An 18008-nucleotide genomic window follows, 5' to 3' on the forward strand; every position below is an offset into this window, starting at 1 on the left:
TACATCTGTTTGGACCATTATTTATATGCACTATAACTTTGTAATAAAAGTGCAGATAATTGAGCTTTTCAGATACATGGTGGAGATCGAAGCCTATACTTGGCAGCAAATATGTACTCCAGATGGTAAGATAATAAAGGCTGTATTTTGTCACATTTTGCTTCGTAGACACAGTGTAAACTTCAGTGGCACCCCCGATCAGCAAGTTATAAAAGTCCTTGCATAAGGTTTAAATGCGTTTCTTTGGCATCCTTTAAGCTTGATGCAGCAAAAGAAAAACACCTTTAGCGATTTATGCAACTGATTAGCTGTAATAAGAGCTTGACCTGTATCTAAAACCAACTGTGGTCAAGAAATAAATCATAAATGAAATCTTGAAGGTGCAGGCTGTCAAGCTGGCCTCCAGTTTCATGTTAGCCTTTGGATGAATACTGACCAGAGGGGATGGTTTACACTGATTTATATCATACAAGGTTATATCATTAAACTCCAGCTGTTTGGCATCATAATGCGTCAAACTATCGATGAACATGAATTCATTTCCTACTCCTAAATATACCGTTTCCTCAAATACCCTCAATTAACTCCAAATTTGAAAACTTCAACAAACAAGATTCATTTGTGTTTCTGTAATATAAAAACCTTTTTAAAGCTGTAGATCTAAAAGCAAATAATGGAGGGAAAACATGTCCATTTGCAGAGATGTTAATGCTGCCAGTGTAGAATTTTTAAAGGCATTATTGATGCATTTAACAAAAAGCAGATCTGTTGCTCTTATCTCAAAGATTGGGCCAATCATTCCATTGTTTTAATGATCACTGTTGGCACCAAACTAAACCCGATCATTTGGACTTCTGCTGTCAAGTATTGTAAAGGTAAAACACAATTTGTGGCAGGACACTTGACTTTGGATGCAAAAACAGTCCTCATACAACTTCCACTGAAAAATAAGAAATGCGTCCTTGTTTATCAGCTTGTCTCAAACACATGAGCTCAGAGGTCATCAAGCGTCACAGAGGTCTTTGTCATGGTGCCCTTTGCTAGCCAGTAGTAATGGTTTGGAATCTGAATACTAAGTATGAAATGACTTGGATCAGATTGGGGGCAAAAATACTTCCCTAATAACTGCAGCACATTTCCTCCTGAAACATATTACTGCTTAAATACAAGTAGAAACAGTTGGCAGACAAACATTCTGATCCACGTCCAGAGAGCTCAGTGTGGCCGCCTCATGAAAGGGTCACTGTGGGAAGTGTTATCAGCGCCAGAGGTCCTGGTTCAGTTCATTGGCCACTGACATGGCCCGACTCAGGTCATCTCCCTCTACAGTGTGCGGCTTAATGGGACTCTCAGTGGGCAGACACACAACAGATGGTGTGGCTGACAAAACCACACAGCTGGTTCATTACAAACGCACACACATACATCTGGCTAATACTCTCGTTCACTTGGAATCTGGGAAGTGTGACGTCTTTTCACCTTTTGGTTAGTTGTCCTTTAGAGTGACATTCATTTCCTGTCAAAATAAAACGTTGACAAGGCATTAACGCTAAGACGCTGTGCAGAAAAGAGCAACTTGGTGTCCTTGTCATTCAGTTGTCATTCTACTCGTGAAAGGTGTTGATTTTGACCTTAACATGGCATTAACTCTATCCTAGCTTGATCTCCACCAACTTACGACTGCAATATTTCTCTTTTTAGTCACTAAATGTTGCTTTTTCTTAGGTCTGTGTGTCTATGAGTGAAAATTATTCAACCAAAGAATCAAACCAGTAAGACTAAGATAAAAAGCAGGATAGCTGAAACCTGACTAATACGCAGCAGAAAAACGGAGGATATGGATGGATAAATGATGATGGGCAGCCGGATGTTGGAAGAGGATCACAAAAGATACCTTTAGAAACCAAAAAAAGTCACATTTTTGTTTTGTATTTGCAAGTAATGCAACCTAAAGTAAATAAATTACATCTGCAAAGAACAAAGCACAGGTAATACTTACCTGTGGGAGCAAGTAGGTTTTCAACTAAAGTTTTAAATTTGAAAATAAAGTTTTCACACTGGACACCTAGGCAGCCTAAAAGTTGCCACATAAACTCAGTGTTCATGACTGTACCTTTGCTGCATGTCACATCCCTCTCAGCGCCAAAGTTCCTCCACACTGCTGTCAAATGAAGACATAAAAAAATGTTCTTGGCCTAGGTGGAAAAGCTGTTTAAAAAAGCCTCTAAATTAAACACACACTGAAGTTTCCACTGGATGCACAGAAACATCAGACCACTAAGGAGAACACAGTTGTGTCCCTCAATTCTCACCTGAAACCAGCACAGTACTGTGCAGATTCCCCTCATTCTGTCAAAATAGCTTTGATCTGTCGAGGTATGGACACAGGATCTCTGGTGATGTCCAGTGGTGTCTGCTGCTTGAATGTTGGCAGCAGATTTTTTTGGTTCTGTGGTTTGTGGAGTTGGACCTCTTTTGATGAGGATTGTTCCGGTGAATCTCCTTGATGCTTGATCGAGTTGCGATCTGGGAGCTTTCTGAGTCGTGTCAACGTCTTGTTTTCTTTGCAATGTTCCTCAACCCACTCTTGAATCATGTTTCCTGTGTCACAGGGCTGATAGTCCTGCTTGTCTCCACAAAATTACATTCTTATACATATATTTCTAGAAGATTTTGTTTGTTTGTGTGTGTTTTCTGTACTGTTGCTCCTTTTTAGCCAATTAATAATATATTCGATGCGGAAAGACTGTAAATGAAGGAGAAGCTTCGAGCAAGCAGTGAAAATGTCATATTTTAAGCCAAACCATGATATTTTTCTTAACCCTTATCAACTAGTTATGGTGCCTAAACTTAACCGAGTTTCAAACATATAAATTGTCTAAGAAAACATGATACTTAACCACACAATGTTGATACCTAAACTTAACCAGCAAGTGAGTAGAATGTTAAAAGAAAATGAGAGTGAAATAATAGATTTAAGATTCCTTGTCCGACTAATGCCTCCATCCTCCCATTGTACCGTACCTCCATACATGAACTTTGTGACCCCATTTGATATGTCACAGGTGAGAAAATACAACTAGTTCAAATCAAATCAAATGTATTTGTAGAGCACATTTAAGACTTCCAGAGTTGACCAAAGTGCAGCAGACAGGCAACAACAAAATTAAGTGCAACCATCAAACTTGGCCAAGACTTGTGAAATCAATTTGTAAAACAAAATAAAGTAGCATAAAATACGGTAACAAGCTAAACAAGATCACAGCTTGTAAGATACATTTTCTAAAGTACAGTAGATATATAATAATAAAATATTAAGTCAGTTAAGAGCAACCAAAAGCCATTACACACATGTATGTCTTTAAATTTCTCTTGACTCGATTACCCATAATGCACCTTGTCATCTGAGGCAGTTCATCCTACTTTCCTGTAGCTCCTTTAAAAGCCTTCATGGAACTCCGTCTGCATTAGTGCTCTCAGTTCACCTTGAAAAGGAGCTGCTGAAGTTAGCTGACCTGAAAGGTTGGAGCTCATTCATACACGCAGCGGACTCAAAAGTGCCAGATTGATAATTACATTTGAAAAACGTTAACAGATAATTAACGTCCGGTTAATTAAGACTTAACTGAAATCTAATTGACATTGTGCTGCTTGGCTTGGAGTGAAAAAGTTCTGCTCTCCAGTTAATTAAGTGGCATGTGACTCGGGGAGGCTGAAAACTGACCTTCAGATCTTCAGATCTGTGGTGTATTGATCATAGATGCTCATTAGTTGTCACAGTTTTCTCACCTCAGTGAAGGACAATGCAATTATATTGAGACTCAAGTTGCCAAAAGCAAGCAATGAAACATGCCCTCATCCAAACAAATGTGATGCACTGTTACTCAAAACAATCTCAGAAACAGGATTTACATAATCAAATATTTTATCTCTGATATTGTTTTCAGTTGTACTTGGTCAATTCTAAGTAAATGTAAGCATGTGTCTAGCCTATACATACTGTAAACATCTAAGCCTGCATGCATGTTAATGTGTCTTAGGGTAGTAATGTGATAAAACTAGCTGTAATTCTCAAATAATACCCTCACATTGCTGTCAAAAAGCCTGACAGGTAATGAGACTATAAGAAAACATGCATAAGCTGCTCTTTCTTGAATCCATTGAAGCTGTAAAAGAGGATTTGATGATGTGTTCATCAGGAAAAACATAAATGATCATATTTGAAGCCACATCAAACAATCAACAAGCAGTAATGAAATGGCAGTTGAATCTGTTTTTCCACTGACTGTGATTGAAATTCATCTGTGGCTGAGGACTCCTGATTTGAAAAGAAGAAAAAAAAGCTTTCTAGTGCTGGTTAATGTATTCTGATGTGATTGGAAGATACGTCTTTCTGGAAAGAAATTAGATTCCTGCATTTCTAATTCAGTCCATTTCCCTGTGCAAATCTTCCTGAGAAATGCATGAGAATAGGATCTCTGAAAGGGTTCTTTTGGTCTCTGTCGTAGTGTTTCTACCGATCGAAGGCAAATTCTTTGTCATTCCTTCAGGTTTTTTTGTGTGTTTCTCAGAAGAGTTTCTCAAAAAGTACTTTTATAATTTTTTTTTTCTATGGAAGATGTATTTTTTTTATAAGAAATAAACTTGACCGAGTGTTACTCCTTCATGTTGGTTGTAAAGCAAACCCTAAGAAATTGCCAGTTTATTGAGGGTTTGTGTATCTTTTTGTAAGCCTTATAAATTGATGTCTAATATTATTTTAAATCCCAATAGATCCAGAGTGGGGAAAACATGCAGAATGACATTAGTACAGACTTTGACATCATGTTCATCAATCTAAAAATGTTTACCATCCTGTTTAAAGTGAGAATACATCAGTCAAATGAGCAGCCAACTGCTTTAAACAGTCAAGAATCGGAGGCCTGTCAAAGTGGAACAGCATAAATAATGTTTAAACAACAGATCATGACCCTGATCTTGATTTAAACTTTGGTTATTTAAGGAACAAGGAAGATACAGTTAAAATCTAGTACATTTTTGTCATAATTCAAAGAGTAAATGTTCAGAAATAGAAAGATAAAACAGAAATCTTTAAAATGACAGAGTATTGCGTAGTCCTGCTGGAGGTTTACACTCTAGATGTGTGTGTGGTCTGCCTTTATATACTCTGCTAATTAGTTCCAGTCCATCTGTCTAAAGCGTGTGTGTTCCCATGTTGATGTGGTCTAATGCTTTAGGTCACTGGGCACAAAAAGTAGATATTCTCAATACATGCTAATTTCATTATGCAGGAAATACTCACTTATGTTTTCTTTTTATCATATTTCTTTGCAAACTATGTAAACGTTAGGAGTATCTGAATGTCGAACACTTCATTTTGTGCATTACAGTACATTTTTATGCACTAAATTTTGCCTTTTTGGCATCAATTTATGCTGAAAATGTCTTTATTTATGTAAAAGGAAGCACAAAGTTCAAGCACTGGGTGACAATTTAAAATAAATAACAGAATATATGGATGTACTTGTGTTTTGCGGAATTGACTCAGTGGTTGTCTGAGCTCATGTTTCTTAATTTGAGAGTAAACACCCAGTGCCAAAGAAAAAAAGACGCCACACTGTTGCTTCTATTAGTTGCATTATAATAGTTGTCTGCTTATTTTATGTTTATGTGGGGGCAGACAAATGTACAAGGTCTGAATATGAGGATGATGTAACCCTGCTTCCCTCCCAACATGTCTGCCTCTAATAGAAAGTATGTTCTGGAATATGAAGATATTTTGACCTTAACTATTAACTAATATCATCATTATCAATGAAACAGCATGTTATTTTCTCAAAAAGACTGTTTTGTTTTGTCAGAAGCCCAGAGAAAAGTTGGTACACTGGAGAAACTGCAACTAAAGAGTGAATAGAGGTTTTGATGACTGGCTCTACTTGTGTTTTAAAGTTTAGATTACATCTTGTTTTGATGGCTCGCTTTAGTGTTCATGTACACTATCGTTCAAAAATTTGGGGCCACTTAGAAATGTCCTTGTCTTGTGGAAATGTCTTTATTTTAAAAAGTAAAGCAGTTTTTTTTTTTTTTTAATGAAGATAACCTTAAATTAATCAGAAATCCAGTGTAGACATTGTTAATGTGGTAAATGACTAATCTAGCTGGAAACAGCTGATTTTTAATGGAATATCTCCATAGGGGTACAGAGGAGCATTTCCAGCAACCATCACTCCTGTGTTCTAATGCTACATTGTGTTAGCTAATGGTGTTGAAAGACTCATTGATGATTACCTTTGTGCAGTTATGTTAGCACATGAATAAAAGTGTGAATTCTCATGGAAAACATGAGATTGCCTGGGTGACCCCAAACTTTTGAACGGTAGTGTATATTGCGATGTGGACTTGATTTGTGTGATCTGGCAGTCACAAACATCGCTGGCCAGTTACAGCTACACTTTAACATTCTGGCGTGGTGCCATCCGTTCCCCACGGTTAAACCATTAGTTCAGCTTGCATTGGCGTTTAAGCCCTCTGACCAGATAAAGTGTGTTTCCCAGGTGGATGTGCATTAGTACATATGGAGCCAGCTGAAAGGTCGACTGTGTGTGTGCATAAATGCATGTGTCATCTTGTCTATTTCAGTTACGTACAGCTACACTGTTTTTATGTCACCGTTTACTTTAACTTCTTCTGTATTAAAACTTTGTAATAACGGCGTTCATCCTTGAGGATCATTAAACTTTCATCTCATCGTCTTTCGCCTAATATTTATTTTTGGCAGACGATGACTAGTGCTAAAAGCTGGATGTCAGTGACCTCAACTGAATGTATCGTCCAGTAAAACAGTTCAGTTTTATGTTATCAAGTTCTGTAAATAACACATAAATAAATCTCCACTGACCTTCTGTCCACTTATCGGCTGTGTCTCTCTGCAGTAATTGAAGTACCTAACTGAGGCCAAAATTCAGTTACAGCAGCAGAATAGAAATATGACATCCAATGAAATAAAGTGAAGGAGCTTAACTGGATTTTCTGTAGTGGAGTAAACAAACAGAATGGTTGTAATCCACTAGAATAAAGAAGGTTTGACATCACTGCAGGCTCAAGGTAGACTGAATAGTAGAGATTCATGTGTGGCGTTTGGGCTCTGCAGATTAAAGGAAGTAATATTCAACATATTTTAGTGTGTTTATGTGTATATATATATATAAATATACATCTACATATAAATAGAAGACTCCCTCGCTTGTTTGCACCACGGCTTGTTTTATTACCTCCAGGAGGCTGCTGTGCTGAGGCAGACTGTATCTCTGGCACACAGGAGCATAGTTTTGATGATTACCCCCACCTTGACTGGAAACCTTTGGCTGAACCTCAGGAGACCTGAACCGACTCCACCACACAGTTTAACAAACACAGACGAGCCCTCCACCCCCACCACGGTCCCGTCAGTCAGTCTGCAGTTGTCTGCCATCGCTGCTATTTCTGCTCACTCACATTTTCCATCTTCTATTAGTTTGCCTCGCTCACATTTTCTTCCACCTTCATACTACATTGTGTCTTCAATATTCAGATGTGACCTTCCTGTGCACTTTGCATGTGCACAGTCGTAGCTTAGTTTGGTCTTTCTCTTATAAAACTGGAAAAAATCTATTGTCACTGTATGTATTTTGTCCCAAACAGGTGTTGTGTTTTATTCTTTTTTTCGTATCAGCTCATACTTAGACCACTTCAAGGTCCAACTCATGTCCTGAACAGAAATGACTGACAGACACCAGCTCCATTTGTTACAATGAATTATGCTGCATTCAATGACAACTTGCTTGCATTTGCTTGAAAATGGAGCAGTGTTGACACCGTTATTCAAGCGTTCAACACTGTGTGCGTTCTGTGTTTGATATTTTATGACTGTTAAAGTTTCTTCACAGCTAACCTCAGCTAGAGGGAGTCTTGTTTTATTCCACTTTGTGCACTGAACATGCAAAATGTCAATGTAATCTGCCTTTCCACTTTGGAGATGCATCAAATGCAGCAGAAAAATGGTCGATCCCATCAGAAAATCACCTGTGGGCAGCAAAGAAACACAGCTTTATCATAGTTAGCTCACGGTGTTATTTCACCACTTAGACATTTCAACTTTAGCACCATTCATCCTCCAATAATGACAGTTTAATAGTTTTGTAACGTAACAGAGATAGAAAAGTGCATTTAACTTATCTTTTACACAGCCATTTGTGTACTATATTTGTTCAATTTATGTGCACTGAAGAAAGCTCAACCAGACAAGGAGTTTCGTGTTCAAGCTCTGTGGATCTAAAATGTAAAAAAAAACCCAAAAAAACCTGAAATAGTTCACTGGAAAGAGAGGCAAGATCTTTAAACATGATATCCAATTCTTTAACACTTTTTCTCCTTCTCAAAGCCTCGTATTAGCTTCAGTTATGAAACTGTTTCAGATTTAATGAAACAGTTGGATATAAGATGAATTATATTAGAGTAAAACTCTAAAATTATGTTACTAAATATGCGTAATATATTAGATATAACATCAGTAATTTAGACTGTTGAAATGAAATTTTTGATCAAACTGAACGTCAAAACTAACAAATACCAGAAATGGAATCAAATAAAGATTAACTCTTCCACAGGTTTTTCTCAAGTCAATGTGTGTCATCAAAAGTTATGTGAGAGTTTATGAGGGCAACACTAACAGCAGCATATTTGGGTCATTTCTGTGTACTTTTAAATAATACTGTAGTATATAAATGGGCAATATATAAATATACTCTTCTATATTCTGTAGATTTTTTCTACATTATATTTTCTGTTTTTGAACATTATTTATTTGATTTTATCATGTCCTATTTTATTTTACCTTCACTTTATGCCCTAATATTCTGTGTTGTCTTATTATTTACTCCTTCATTGAATGTCCATGCTGCTGTAGCAACTTCAGAATCAGTGTCTTTTTTCCATTGTATGAGAACAACAAAATTGAAAATGCAGTTCTTAAAGTGCACAAATAAATGAATATTAATAGAAAAAAAACACATAACATGTTAGACAATCAATATAAAAACATTCATTAAAAAAACATTCATAAAACCATCCAATAAAAACCCATTAAACACTAGAATTATTTAGTGTTTAAACTTGATTTCCCTCCATGGATTGATAAAGTCATCTAAGTCCAACAGGAAATATTCCTTGCAGCCTCCAAACAATGATGGAAACAGGTTGCTTGCATTGCCTTCAACAGATTGCTGCAGGTAGTTTGCTAAACTTTGAGTTAGAGTAAAAGCAGAAGCAGGTAGAGCAGACTGGGCTTCATGGAGTCCCAGGATGGGAGTTTTGCATCAACTGGCAGGAGTCCATTTAGACTCCTTTCCAAAACGGAGGCAGCTGGTGGCTGAACTCTGCATTCAGGAACGCTCCGTCAGCTGCTTTGTAATGACTGCAGGGAAACCCAGACACACACTAAACAGACTTCAGCCCTATTAGCACTGATAGCCATTTGACTTCAACACAGTAAGCATATTATCGATGGCTGCGTTTGCATTTATGTACATTAACCGGACCTTTGACTGAACTGTCGGTGTTAAAGTGTCATGATGCACTTCTGCAGCGGAGTCTCCCATTCATGTCGCTATGAATAAACCTCTTAGCAGAATATTTTTGTCCATTTGTGATGTCCCGCCCACTGCTTCAGCAGTCTGCCAGCGATAAACCACGGGGGCTTTTCTGGCTCCTCTGCCTCAGCTTGTTGCCTCGACTTCTGCTGATATCAAAAGGTGCCCACAATACCGACAAGGCCAAACTTTTAAATGTTTGCAAGCTTCAGCAGTAATGCCAGGCATCTTAACAGCAAGTCTCATCGTGGATGTTTTCATTCATTCCAAAGCCGCTACATTAAGAAACTGTCAGTGCACAGAAACACAGCAGTTTAGTATATACTACCATTCAAAAGTTTGGGGTCACTTAGCAATGTCCTTATTTTTTTTTAAAAGAAAAGCATTTTTTATTCAAAGAAGATAACATTTAATTCATCAGAAGTACAGTCTAGACATTGTTTACGTGGTAAATGACTATTCTAGCTGGAAACTGTTGATTTTTAATGGAATATGTACACTGCCTTACCCAAAAAAAGTTGCACACTACTAATATTTTGTTGGACTGCCTTTAGCTGTGAGTATGGCCTTCATTCGCTGTGGCATCGTTTCAATAAGCTTCTGCAATGTCACAGCATTTATTTCTGTCCAGAGATGCATGAATTATTCACCAAGATCTTGTATTGATGAACACTCCTGTGTTGTAATGGTACACTGTGTTAGCTAATGGTGCTGAAAAGCTAATTGATGATTAGAAAACCCTTGTGCAGTTATGTTAGCACATGGATAAAAATGTGAGTTTTCATGGAAAACATGAAATTGTCTGGGTGACTCCAAACTTTTGAACGGTAGTGTATCTCCGCATTCCCTCTTCATTTTTTCTGCGATCACCTTCCATTTTCTTTCACTTTGCTCCATCAGTTTTTCCCACCATCTTAATTTTCCATGTGTTTCTGCCTCCCTCCGCTCTGTGTGACTGGATGAGAGCTGACACACTCCAGTAAACCCTCTCAGCAGCCTCACCCATTAGCTCTGTCATGCGTTCAGCTCACCTCACCTCCCCGACTGTGTCTGTTATAGAACAGCCAGCAGGCCCGGCGCGACCTGGAGGTGAGGGTCAGGGAGATTCCAGACTGATGGCAAAACACAGTGTTATGATGACGATATAATAATGTGTTATGGATTAATGAACGCTCCGTTATACCAGTGCCATGACCTGCATTGTGTGCGCGTAGTAGTACGGTGGGAAAATGGCCAATAATTTGTACTTATGTCACCATGTGAGCTGATTTCTTCTACATGGATGTTCTTAGTGATTGCATTTGGAGGCGACAACATGCTCCAGTTTTATTAATAGGTAGGGAAACAGCAGTGTTAAAATGTCTGTATCAAGAAAAATGATCTTGTAAGAAATTGGAACGAGAAACAAGAGCTCTTACGGTGACATATATTCAAAATGATGCAGTTTTCCAACATTTTGTCTACATAATGGCACCATTGAAAGTGACACAATGCAGCCGTGTTTCTGTTCTGCAGAGATTTCTTGCCGTTGAATGGAGGGAAACTGAATATTCTGGAGAAAGGCATGGATCTTCTTCTTGGATGATCAAGTATGATCATAGATGATGCATTTCTGTTTTTGTTGTGGCATGCAATGGACCATGTAGAATAAATGACATGGACAGTCGGAATGAGAGGATAGATGTTGACTGGTTTGATGCATTCGCTTCACACTGGGTAAATTCATGTTTGTGTCTCTGTTACATCACTGTAAAATAGTATAAACGTTACTAATACTATCTTTGCTGTTTTGAATAGATCTGTTCTGGTGAAAGGAGTTTACTTTTGTGGGTTTTATCAAGTTAAAATTATGCTTAGTCCCTTTTAACTTGTATTTCAAATTCAGCGAAGCATCAAAATCAGTTTACTGCTCCTTTAGCACTGCGTGTCTCATGGCATGATATTCAACTGTTATTTTCTTCAAGTAGAGTCACAGAGCAATGAAAAGGAAAGAGCGGTAAATCTAATGATTGTCATGTTTTGAATTTTCCATTTGAGTGAAGGAAATTATTACGTTGGAAAAAATGGAAACTTCAAGTCGATTTTCCTTAAAATTAGGTTGCATCAGTGTTCATTTGAGAGGAATCTAATAAAACCTACAGCAGTGGCATTAATATTACTTGCTAGCTTTGGATAAACCTAATGCAGTTGCATGCAGAGGATGTTCTGTGTCTGTGGAGGATTTAGAAGTTGTTGCAGGCAGGATTCAGTTACTGACATAAATGATTAGTGCATCTAATTACTTCTGCTGATTAGAAAATGAGAAAATAATGCTAGTCAGTGAATAGCATTTTTCAAGCAAGCGAACAACTTCTGACAACTATGGTGCAAAGAAATGCAAAAATGATTGAATGATGAACCTGGAGAATGTGATTTGTTGGCTGGGTCATCTCTATAAAACATCATGCTTCATATATAGACTTAAATCTAAGGGGGACTGAGCTTTCGCCATCAGGGCACCTCGACTTTGGAACAAGCTGCCTGAGGAGATAAGGCTTGCAGACTCACTAACTTTATTTTTAAATCACTTCTTAAAACCCACTTTTATAGACTTGCTTTTATGAGGTTTGCTTTTAGCTTTAATTAGTTTTATTGGTCTATTCTGTATTAAGTCCTATTTATTTTATATGTTCTCTCTTGTTTTATTTTCATTTTAGCTGCCCATTTCTTTGGTATGATGTCGTTCATTGTCTGTGTTTGCATGTTTTGACTGTCAAAGCACCTTGTGAGCGATATTCTTAAGGGTGCTATTTAAATAAACTTGTTATTCTTTTTTTATATAATGGAATTTTTTGTAACATCTATGTCTTTTGTGCATTCTTCCATACCTCTTCAATTACTTTCTTATTATATACAAACAATTTTTTTGCGCTGCTGCTTTGCACCACTTTTACTATTTTTCACTATTGCACCTTTTAGCGTTTTTGCTGCTGTATATTTTGATATATTTTAATATATGCTTTTATATTTTTAACACAAAATCTGTACCCCGCTAATTGCAACAGAATTTCATTGTGTGTGCACTTGTTGTACACTGGATGACAATAAAGTCTAAGTCTATTACTAATAATTTGGATTTTGGACTTGGCCATATTGCAGTTTCACTAATATTTCATTGAATTGTTCAATCACTACTGCCAACTCATACAACTTTCCTCTAAAAAGAATTAAATGGGCCCCTTTAAAACACCAGAATGTGTTACCTTCAGCGTTTGCCAAGCAGACAGCTGCCCGATTTATTCAGGGGACACGGGGGAAATACTGTCTTTGTGAGGAGATTTTGTGCTACAGTGGAGCCAGATTCAACCTGGATGCAGTCCTAACAGTGGCCACAACTCACTGCATCTATGTACAGTATGTGTGACACATTGCCAGTGAACATGTTCCTGTCTGCTTGGGTGTTGGTGGCCTTAATGCAGTGCATTCATCTAGACTCCCTGAGACATTTCATAAGGTTAAATTCTACAGACCTTTTACTTCATATATGGGTACAAATGACTAACAATGAGTTCATGAAGTCCTCATTGATGTATTAGGCTTAGATAACAAATCTCATACTGTACACGATGTTTTCCCCGTTTGATGTCAGGGTATTAAGGACAGGAATTTCATTTTCTGAGTCTCAGGATAGATTTAATATACAATGCCATCGATATAATGTGCTCTGCTGTTGTATGCTTTTTAAGCCAGCATCCATCCTGTCTATATATAGGAGTTTAACCCTCTGCAATCCAAGGAAGCTTACAGTAGATGTGTGTGCATTCTGCTCTTTTCACATCAGAATAGACTCTGTGCCTTTTGGAGGACAGTCAGTCAGAACATACAAACATTCGTGCTTGTTTGAGTTTGGTACATTTGATGGATTAGCCAGTTTTTTTGTGTGTGTATGCAGCCTTTTGTGACTTTTTTATGTAAGATGATGGATACCAGATATGCTACACTACACATACACACACACGCTGATGTATTCACAACCGATTAAGGTCACCTCCTTTATTCTGAGATCACAGTGTATGCATTTGAGTATAACTCCTTCCAGCAGGCGCGTACAGCGTATAGCATATTTCCTGAGGATTATTCACAAAGACACTTTCATATATCATTGTGCTCCACTAGTCTGAGCGGCTGACCTCTAATATTTCCAGGAATCTCTACGTCTGATCTCTTCATATTAGCAAGGTGAACAATGGAAGCCAACTAGTGTGTTAAGAATTGTCAATTTTGTTCCCTCAACATCCAAAAAGTGGGTTTTTGTGCATCTCAAATTTATTTAAAACCGTTATCGAGAGGTATTCCTAAATATAATTAACTATAATATCCAACAACAGCAATAATAACGGCAACAACAACAATAATAATAACAATAGTAACAATAACAGCAACAATTACGGAAACATCAGCACCTACAACAGCAACAATAATAACATCAACAACACCCATATCAATAATGACAACAATAACACTAACAGCAGATATAACAACAATAACGTCAACAACAGCAGAAACAGCAGCAACAACAATAACCGCAACAACAACAGCAACAACTACAACAACAACCGTATCAACAACAGCAACAACAACGACATTAATAACAGCAGCAACTATACTAACAATAATAGCAACAACAACAGAAGCAACAGCAAAAACAATAACAACAACAGCAACAATAACAACAACAGCAACAACAACAAGATCAGCAATAATAATAATAATGACAACAATAGTAACTGATCTAATAGGCAGTCATGAATATATTACCTAATTATAGATAAAGATAGCACATGGGAGCCATTTTGGTAGTTTTTTAAGGAGGCTTGCATCCTTAATCCGCATCCTATTTGTTTATGTGTAATGCAACTGTTGGTGAGTAGAATTAGCCCCAATTCTAGCTGAAACATTTTCTCAAATGCATATAGAATAGAAATAGAAAATGGAAGGCATCAGACAGGTACAAACTTTCTGGCGATGCCTGCAGTCTTCTGCATGGCTGTAACTACTGTAGAATGATTAATCTCTATAATTGTAACTTCAGTGTGTGGGGGTTACCACATGCCATCTGTTGCACAGTAATCCAACATGCCATCATGCAGTGTAAGTCAATGTTTACACGACTTAATGTTTAGTCTGTGTTGTGTAAGAAGATTATGTGCACCAGCTCTGTTCTGGATGCAAAAGGCACAAAAGTGGAATTACTTTGTGTTATTAGCACAACTAGAGAGAAAAAATAAACTCTTGTTTTGGCTTCTTGTTTTTTGTTTGTGTTATAAGATTAAAAAAAAAAAAAGTTTAATCAGCCTGTTGAACCATTTATTGTTTGTTTGGCTTTAAGCTGAGTGATTTTTATGATCATTTCTAATATAGATAACATGAGGATTTTGTTCATCATGCTGTTGGCTTTGTGCAGAGTGATGCCAGCTCTAAATGTGCACATGATGAACTGCTTCTGACAGCTGCTCGTATGCTTAATGAGTTGTATTATTCAGGGGGTAAATCTGCAGGTCACGATGCTCCTCGGCGTCTTTCTGGATTTTCTGACCTTCACTGTCCACCTTCAGCATCCCACCTGAACGTCAGTGGAAATTTGCAGTCGTTGCACAGAAAGGCCTGCTTTTGTTGATTTCAGCATGAGAGGAATGAGCGTGAGCAGTTATGTCATGCCACAATACAGTGCTTCTTTCTCCTCACCAACCAGGATTGACTCCATTTTAGGCATGTGTTTATGTTTGCTTTGCTAATTAACACTAAACTTTAAGCCCTAAAGATTGCGTTACATATAAAACTGGATTTTATATAGAATAACAGGTCAAAATACTACAAAACTCATGTGTGTTCCAAAGTACAAAACTTGTTACCAACCATGATAGTATATTAGTATAACATGTTTACCTTTAAAGTCTGTATGTTGGTGTCATGATAGCAAAAAAACACAGAGATGGATTTTAGTACTTTGGCAGATCAAAAGTTTGGAGTCATCCAGACAATTTCGTGTTTTCCATGAAAACGCACACTTTTATTCACGTGCTAACATAATTACACAAGGGTTTTCTAATCATCAATTAGCCTTTCAACACCATTAGCTAACACAATGTAGCATTAGAACACAGGAGTGATGGTTGCTGGAAATGTTCCTCTGTACCTCTATGGAGATATTCCATTAAGAATCAGCTGTTTCCAGCTAGAATAGTCATTTACCACATTAACAATGTCTACACTGGATTTCTGATTCATTTAATGTTATCTTCATTGAAAAACACTGCTTTTCTTTCAAAAATGAGGGCATTTCTAAGTGACTCCAAACTTTTGAACAGTAGTGTATGTCTGTGGACAGATTTTGTCATTGGAATTGTGTCACAGTTGTGCAAGATGCAGTCCCAAAAGTTTTGCATTTAATGGGTGTTTTAAACAACAGAGTATATCAAATATCAGCTCACAGTGATGCATTTTAGGAAACTGTAACACACTACCATATTTTCATGCAGTTGTTCTTTGCAGAACCCCCTTTGTAGGAGCGATTTTCCAGAAACCATACCATACAGTTTGCTGCATCAGGGTCCACCCAGGGGTTTAGGTGGACAGTGGTGGTCCATTGTATAGTGGCTTTAGGAAGATTTAAACAGATTGTCATTGGAAAATATGCCAATATTTGTCAAAATAGTGGAACCGATCCGTTTGCCTCATTTGTATCTTCTAATTGTGCATTTGTGCTTATGTATCTGTAGGTACTGATCCAAGTACTCATGAATACTTCTGTTGCAATGTAGTAATGACAAATATGTAATAAGGTATATGATACACTGAAGTTTCAAGATACCACTGCTGTTACAGATACTTCCCATTTTACATCAGTTACAGCTCTGTGGTTTTTACAGGAGGGTGTGGAAAATCAAAATAAGGATAAATTGATCTTCAGCTGCTGATTAGCTCAACTGAAGTGTGTTACATCTGGTTATATATGAAAGTCGTTGCCTTGGTGGGATGCTAGTCTGAAACTGCGACGGTTCACACAGTGCCGGGTCAGTTGGCAGTAGATTTCAAAAGTCAAAGAAAATTGTTGCATTTTAATCCTGATTGAGTTAAACCACTTTATGTTAATGTAATGTTGTTTGTTAATTGTGTAAAAACGTTCACTCTTTAATAATATATTAATGATTTGATCAGTTTGTTAATTCCCATCTTCTCTCTGCAGGGACTCTCTGCATTTATGGTTACATGAATGTCAGCGCTGCAGGCCAGATGCCGGTGATGGAGGAGCTTGTCAGTGAGAGGTGAGAATTAATCAACTTTTCTCCAGCATAATCACTGTATTTCTGATTTAATGCTTCCTGACAATGGTCGCACTCCTTGATACACAACACGTAAAAAGATCCCCTTTCTAGACAGTTTCTCAAAATAGAACTTTGGACATTTTTCCACTTTATTGGCACTGAAAGCACTTTAAAATGTGCTTTTCCTTCATTCACATGTTTTAATGCAAGGGGTTGCTTTTGGGAACAGCTTCAGGTTCAGTGTCTTGCCCAAGGACACTTCGGCATGCAGAGTAGGTGGAGCATCGAACCAGAAACCTTACATTTAGTGGGCAACCCGCTCATCCACAGCCACCCCAATATTTACTTCCCATTAGCTTAAAACGTAACCACTCATCTAAAGTTGGCAGTTCTGGAAGTTTTTGCTGATAATTTGCTCTTAAACCTTCATTGTGGAACTTTTGCGTCTGTCTTCTGGCAGTGAGAATAATTACACAAACACTGTCTAACAGATGGTTAGAACATATGTCTTCCTGCCATGGGATCTACCAACTTTGTTTAGCATTGACAAATGCATCTCACACCTAAACACCTAAAGCAAAAAGGAAAAAAGATAAGACAGATTACCCATTTATGGATCAGGAACATTTATTCAAAGACAACAAGGTCAAATTCTAGTCTCTTAAATGTGTTTTTGAAGCATTTAATGTGAAAAGAACATAGTGATGGTTCAAACAGTAATAAATACTCTTTTTTTTCCCTACATCTAGTTGTGACTCTAACCAGTTCTTCGTGTTTTGTTGGTTTTTACTGAATGTTATCGGTCATTCTTGCTTGTGGCTCTGGAAATGCATCAGATTTTACAGTTTTAAACCATGATTAGCCAAACCATTGCAACTAAATGCTCTCATGATCCCATTATACAAAAAACCCAATCTGACATCACCTGCAGTCACAGCTCCTCTGTGTGATATTTGCATCCACACACACTCAGTTCTGCTCTGTAAATGTCTTTACTTCGAGGAAAATATCAGACATTACCGCTCCACTGAGTAATAAACCTCAAAAGTCTCTAAGAACCTGCAGATCACATATTAAT

General features: G+C 37.5%; 1 protein-coding gene across 3 annotated transcripts in view; it reads left to right on the forward strand.

Moving 5' to 3' along the window:
- The window catches only part of htr4 (5-hydroxytryptamine receptor 4), a 195062-nt gene that overhangs the window by 40332 nt on the left and 136722 nt on the right, over positions 1-18008 (forward strand). For all 3 annotated transcript variants that reach the window (XM_023287710.3, XM_023287694.3, XM_023287702.3), the window contains exon 2: positions 16852-16930. In XM_023287710.3, coding sequence (XP_023143478.1) covers positions 16875-16930 — 56 coding nt within the window. In that variant the 5' untranslated portion in view covers positions 16852-16874. The remainder of the gene's footprint in view (positions 1-16851; positions 16931-18008) is intronic.

Source organism: Amphiprion ocellaris, chromosome 13 (genome assembly GCF_022539595.1).
Source record: "Amphiprion ocellaris isolate individual 3 ecotype Okinawa chromosome 13, ASM2253959v1, whole genome shotgun sequence".
In the NCBI taxonomy this organism is placed as follows: domain Eukaryota; kingdom Metazoa; phylum Chordata; class Actinopteri; family Pomacentridae; genus Amphiprion; species Amphiprion ocellaris.